The 5,859-nt window shown below is 63.4% G+C and overlaps 1 protein-coding gene across 1 annotated transcript; it reads right to left on the reverse strand.

The window, feature by feature from the left end:
- Positions 1–1,439: 1,439 nt before the first annotated feature.
- Positions 1,440–5,853, reverse strand: MFAP1 (microfibrillar associated protein 1). Its single transcript, XM_009280453.2, has 8 exons — positions 5,692–5,853; positions 4,878–5,007; positions 4,386–4,573; positions 3,765–3,873; positions 3,528–3,688; positions 3,101–3,260; positions 2,301–2,390; positions 1,440–2,137 (listed from the first exon to the last, which is right to left on the reverse strand). Exons 1-8 carry the CDS (start codon positions 5,841–5,843, stop codon positions 1,955–1,957), a joined length of 1,173 nt encoding a protein of 390 aa, XP_009278728.2. The 5' UTR covers positions 5,844–5,853; the 3' UTR covers positions 1,440–1,954.
- Positions 5,854–5,859: the final 6 nt, after the last annotated feature.

The raw sequence follows: 5,859 nt of genomic DNA on the forward strand, positions 1-5,859 counted from the left end.
CGTCCCACACCTTCCCCGGGCGCCGGGGCGGGCGCCCGGCCTCCTCCCAGAGCACACCCCGCGCTGCTGCGAGGGGTCGCTGCCACCCCGCTGTACAGCCGAACGAGCAGCCGGGGTAGTGGCTGGCGGGGGGCCTGTCGGTCACTGGAGGTTTGTCTGTCTCTTGTCGTAGGGAGAAAGAACTGGCAAAAGTGACCATCAAGAAGGAGGACCTGGAGCTGATTGTGAGTAGGGGCGGGATGCCAGGCGGGCGGTGGCGTGTCCCAAACCTCGGGTGCAGCCGGCGTCTGGTCACTGAAACTGCACCGAAAGACGAGGCTGGTGCACACCTGCCCGCAGCGCTGGGGCCAGGCGGGTGCGCGGCTGGGAGGCCCCCGCTGCCGACCCCCCCAACCCAGCCCGCGACACCGTTCTGCGGCCGCTGTACGGGGCTGCGGCTGTTTCCCTGCAGATGACCGAGATGGAGATCTCGCGGGCAGCCGCGGAGCGCAGCCTGCGGGAGCACATGGGGAACGTGGTGGAGGCGCTCATCACCCTCACCAACTGAGCGCCGGGCCCGCTGGACGAGCACTCCCTCGCTGGACGCAGGGTTGGCTGGAGACGCGATGTGTTACCTTACCCAATAAAGGCACCGGTGGGAGTGGGCTGTCACTGTGGTCTGCACAGCGCCGGGCGCCTGCCTCTGCCCACAGGGTCCCACAGGGCACGCAGTGCTGACGAGTGGGGCCTGGCCTGCGGGAAGACGTGCGGCATCGTGCTGGCAGTGCCCAGGCACCCCCGTGACCAGAGCAGGATGAGGCGACCTGCCTGAGCACCGAGACGTGCTGCTCTTCCCGCTTTTAACCCTGGTCCCCCCGGGGCGGCACAGGCGGCCGCTGGACGGACCCTTGTTCTGGACCACAGCAGCTCTCCCAGGGCCAGTGGCTCCTGTCACTCCATTGTCCCTGCTCACGTGCTGGCGGGTGCACCCGAGGTCTGGCAGGGCAGCACCGCACCAGCCCTTCTCGCCTCAGTAGGTCTGGCTGTGACCGGAGGCCCGAGGCGCGGGGGCCTGGGCGAGCCAGGGGCCTGGGCGAGGCGGGCAGGGTGGCGGGGTGAACCTGCTGCTGCCTGCGCCCCCCCACCCCCCGACTGGTGCGGGCGCTCAGGCCCTGGAAACGCAAGGAGTTTCATTAACGTCGCTCATGGGGCTGTGCTGTCCCAGGAGCTGCGGCAGGAACCTCATGTCTCCCATCCTCGGAGAGCGCAGCTGATGCCAGGGGGAGCTGCAGCCCCAGGTACGAGGGTGAGGGAGCGGTGGCAAGCCAGGCGCGGTGACGGCTACCCTCACGCACCCTGCCCAGGCTGGTGCCTCCTGGGCTGCACCAGCCCATCCTGGCTCGCAGGAAGGCGCAGAACAGGATGGCCGCATTCCACAGACAACACGGCCAGAATGTGTAAGAAAACGACCGCTTTAATCAAACTGACCCCCCCCACCCCGGTAGAAAAGCCAAGCCCTGCAGAAACAGGGTGAGGAGATGGGGTCACCGCTGTTCCACACCAAAAAAGGGCCCAAACTGACAACGGGGAAAGTACAGGCAATAGGGAGATGCTGTGGACCAGATGGGTATAAAAGTCCGTTAATTCCTCAAAAAGTGGGTGTGCTGGAGCCGGGGGCGTTGCCACACTCCTGCACAGCCCTGTCGGGCACTGCCGAGGCTCTCGGGGCGGCTGCTGGTGGGATGGCGGTGTGGCCGCGGGCCTGGCCAGCACGGACAGGCTGTCATCATCCATGGCACCCAGGCAGGGAGCCTGCCGGGTCTCTGCAGCGTGGGGAGCAGGACACCGCATCGACAGGGCAGGCGTGGTGCAGGGGCATGGAGGAAGGGCTTGCCACCACACGAGTCCTGGCACAGAGCTGTGTCCCTTCTGTCCCTGCGGCAGCTGGCGGAGAAGTGCCCTCCTGCCCGCTCCCTTAAGTGGTTTTTCGCTTCTTGGCTGAGGGTCTCTCAAAGACATCCCGCACGCCCGCTGCTTTCTGCTTAAAGAACTTGGTGTTCTGCGCGCTCTCCTGGCCCCAGGCAGAGTCGAAGGAGGTGGTGTCCTGGTCCACCAAGTGGGTGTACTTCGTCCGCCCCGAGCGCCCAAAGTTCTTGACCTAGGGAGCAGAAGAGCTTGTGAGCAGCCATCCAGGGAGGACGTAGGGACCCGCAGCTCCTCCCCACCCAGCGCGCGAGCTCCTGCCCCCGCCGAGAACCGCGAGGAACCGCAACCCCTCGGTGCAGCATGCAGGCCAGGCACCCTCCAGCCGGCACGCTCACCTGCATGACTTTGGGCAGGATGGTCTTGTTGAAGTGGTCCTCGAGGGTCGGGGCGCTGAAGTCCCTCTTGTACACCTCCTCGTCCTCATCCTGCAGAAGGAGGACATGCCTGCTCAGCCTGCAAGTTTCCAGCAAGCGCCAGAAGTGGGGGAGAGCCACCAGAAGCCCGTATCGCTGCTCTGCTGGGGGCTGCCACGGTACTTGCAGTCCTATTAACCTACTGTTGAAGGTGGGGGACGCGAGCGTTGTCCCCCGGGCCTGCCCCTGGCAGCCACCCTCACGTCCACTCAGGCCACTTCTCCAGAGCCCAGGCCGTAGCCCACATGGAGCTGGCTCGGTTCTGACAGGGTCCGTCAGCCCAAACAGCAGCACGGGGACAGCTCTGCTGCTTCGGCTCCGTCTCAACTGGGAACCCTCAACCTAACGTGCTCTGGTGAGGCAGCGCAGGCCGGCTCCAGGCAGAACTGCGCCCGTCCCGCTTGGGCTCCAGAGGGCAGCTGCAGGCCAGCGCCTGGCAGGCTGCCGTGGTGTCACCGCTCACCCTCTCCCGACCACATTGGCGTCACCGCTCACCCTCTGCCACAAGAGCTGGTGAAGTTCAGATCACCTCGGTCACTTCAGCCCTGTGCTGCCTCCAAGGGCTGGCTCTTGTCCCAGGGCACCCCCAGCCCCAGGGCACCACGGGGGGAAGCTCCCCACAGGGAGAAGACGTCCCCGTGGTCTCACACAGCCCCTCCAGTGCATCGGCCCAGCCCCTGCTGCCAGCGCGGCCATGCCCAGGCCCTCGCAGCACCACTCACCATGAAGAAGGCACCGCGGTGGTAGTACTTCTGCAGGAACTTGTATTTGCCCTTCACCGCCTTGTTGGTGATGACCTTGCCGTTGGCCCGAAGCTCGGCCCGGCGCTCCTCCTCCGTCAGGTTCCGCATGCGCTCGATCTCCGCCTTCTCCTTCTCCATGCTGCGCAGGAGAGAAACCCCTGAGACCCTGTGTCCCCACAGCACCCTCCCGGGACAGCTGCTGTCGCCAGCTGCTGTCCCATACATTTACTGACTGGAGGGGAGCAAAGGCACCCCAAGGGCAGGCAGGAGAGGCTTTGGGTGCTTGGTCTAGCTAAGACTGTGCTGCCAAAGGGAAGCCTGAGGGAGAGACGCCTCAACTGCCCACGGGCCTGCGGGGCCTGAGGCTGCGGGGTCTCAGCTTCGTGCCTACACAGATGATACTTACGCTTCTCGTTCTTCACGGTCCCGTTTGATACGCTTCAGCTCACGTACTTTCCAGGCCTCGTACTCCTCCTCGTCATTCTCATCATCTGTATCAAGTGCATCCAGTGCTGCCAGCGAGCGCTTGTTCTCTTCCAGCTCCTTCTTCGCTTCCTCTTCTACGATCTGCAGCAAGGAGCAAGCTAAGCTTGCTGCAGTGACTGCAGCCCCCCCACGGAACCCCCAGCCCACCCCTTGGCACCTTGAGTGTGTACTTGCGCCTCTCCTCCGCCAGCCTCTTTGCCTCCTGCTCCAGCTCCTTCTGCTTCAAGGCTTCTGCTTCTCGCTCCTGAACTGTGATCCGGTCCTTCCTGCAGGCAGGGACCACAACAGCCTTCAGCCTTTCCGTCAGCTAGCGCAGCCGCTCGGCTCCTTTCAGGCTTTTCCCCCTCCTGCACTGCAGCTGCTTTCAGCCTTTGCTCTCTCCAAGGACGGGCCGAATCCCAGGACTCTCCCCTTTCCAGCGTTGCCCATGCCAGGGCTACCGCACCGTTCCCCTACAGCTGCAGGCGCACATGCGAGCGCCGGGAGACCAAGCCACCAGGAGCCTGCCGACTGCTTCCCTTTGCCACCATACGGCACTTGCCCAAGGGCTCCGGTCAGACCCTGCTGCAACTTCAACCCACAGCCTGATCCCGCAGCGACCAATGCAGCTGACGAGGGGCTGTCAGTGCAGGGATTGCCCCTCGCTCCCGCCCGTGGGGAGGCAAACCGCCACCCCGCAGCAAGGAAGAGGAGACCACGGCAGCAGCGTCCGCTCAGCCCCCAGCTCCCAACTCCCGTGTCCTCGCCCAGGGCTGACCCACGAGGCCACGTCACCCACTTGCGGATGAAGACAGGTTTGAGACGCGGCTCCATTTCATCCTCGCTGTCCGTGTACTCCTCATACTCGGACTCTGACTCAGACTCTTCTCCGGATCGACCCTCATCTTCCAACTCCATCACTTCCATCTCCTCGGTTTTCCTCTCCTGTGCTCGCTGACGCATCATCCCGCGCCGACGCTCGATCTCCTGACGGAGACAAACACAGAGGAGTCAGACAACCAGCCCCGCTACCACTTCCCTCTCACTCTCCTGTCCAAAGCGTGCGTGTCTGGCGTGTTGGTTACGAGATGATATGCCCGTCCCTCCGGACGCAGGGTGGCCTCTCCCGGCGTCCCATCCCACGCAAGAGGACAGTAACCCACAAGTTAAGTCACGGCCAGCTGTGACACTTGTCAGCCACCAGACAGCCCACATGTCCGTACAAAAGGCAGTTCCAGTCTGTGCCATTCAGGGGCTTCCCTAGGCCCGTTATTCGGCTCCGCAAGCACACCTCATCATCGATCTCTTCCTCTTCCTCTTCGCTGGTGTCCTCCCGCTCCAGGCGCCAAGCTTCCCCCTCCACCTCTGAATCACTTTCTCCAACCACTTCAGGCTCCACAATTTTACGGTGTCTTGCCAGCCTGCAACAGACCCCAATTAAATGACGGCACTTCGAACATAAAGAGGCTGCAAGAAGTTAACTATTCATAAATTGTTCCTAACAAGGCCGTGGTAAATGCTGGAACTGCTGAGCGTGGGCAGACCCCACACATTCTCTCCCAGGAGACTGGAGTGGCTGGGCACCAGCAGCTCCTCCCTGTCCATGCTCTGAGTAGGAATGGAGCTCCCAGCACGAAGCCTCCCTGTTACTGGAACAGAAAGCAGCAGCAGCTCCACAGGACGAGGCAAACGGCACTCGGTTACTCCCTGCCTGGAGCATACTTCACATGACACCATCCCTTCCCACTACCCTGAGACTCAGCACGCTGTGTTAATTTTTATTTTGGAGCCTGTTTTCACCTGCACCCACCCAACCACACCCAGACGTGGGACTATACCCTGGGAAAGAGTGACTCCTGGTTGGAAGGGCTGCTCACGGCAGGGCCGGAGCCCGAGACATGGGGCAACACAGACATGAGAAGTGTCAGAGACTCTCCTGTGCTGCCTGGAGAACGTTCCCAGCTTCTGCCCGGCGTTCCTGCAGTTCCTCACCGCAGTGCGGCAGAGCCGGGTTCAGACTCCCCAGCCCCCTGTGAGGGCAAACCCGCAGGGAAGCGTGGCAGGGGCAGGCAGAGACGCGGCTCCTCGCTGGCCCCAGCACTCACCGCTCCTCCACATCTTCGGCGATGCGGTTCTGGAGGCGCCGGAGCCGGGGGTCGTTGGCGAGCTCCTCCTCCTGCTCCTCGGGCTCCACCTCCTGCTCCTTCGCCTTCTTGATGAACTGGAACTCCTCGTCCTCCTCCTCCGAGGACTCCATGGGCGCGTAGTCGGGC

Source organism: Aptenodytes forsteri, unplaced genomic scaffold (assembly GCF_000699145.1).
Source record: "Aptenodytes forsteri isolate BGI_AS27 unplaced genomic scaffold, ASM69914v1 Scaffold83, whole genome shotgun sequence".
Classification (NCBI taxonomy): domain Eukaryota; kingdom Metazoa; phylum Chordata; class Aves; order Sphenisciformes; family Spheniscidae; genus Aptenodytes; species Aptenodytes forsteri.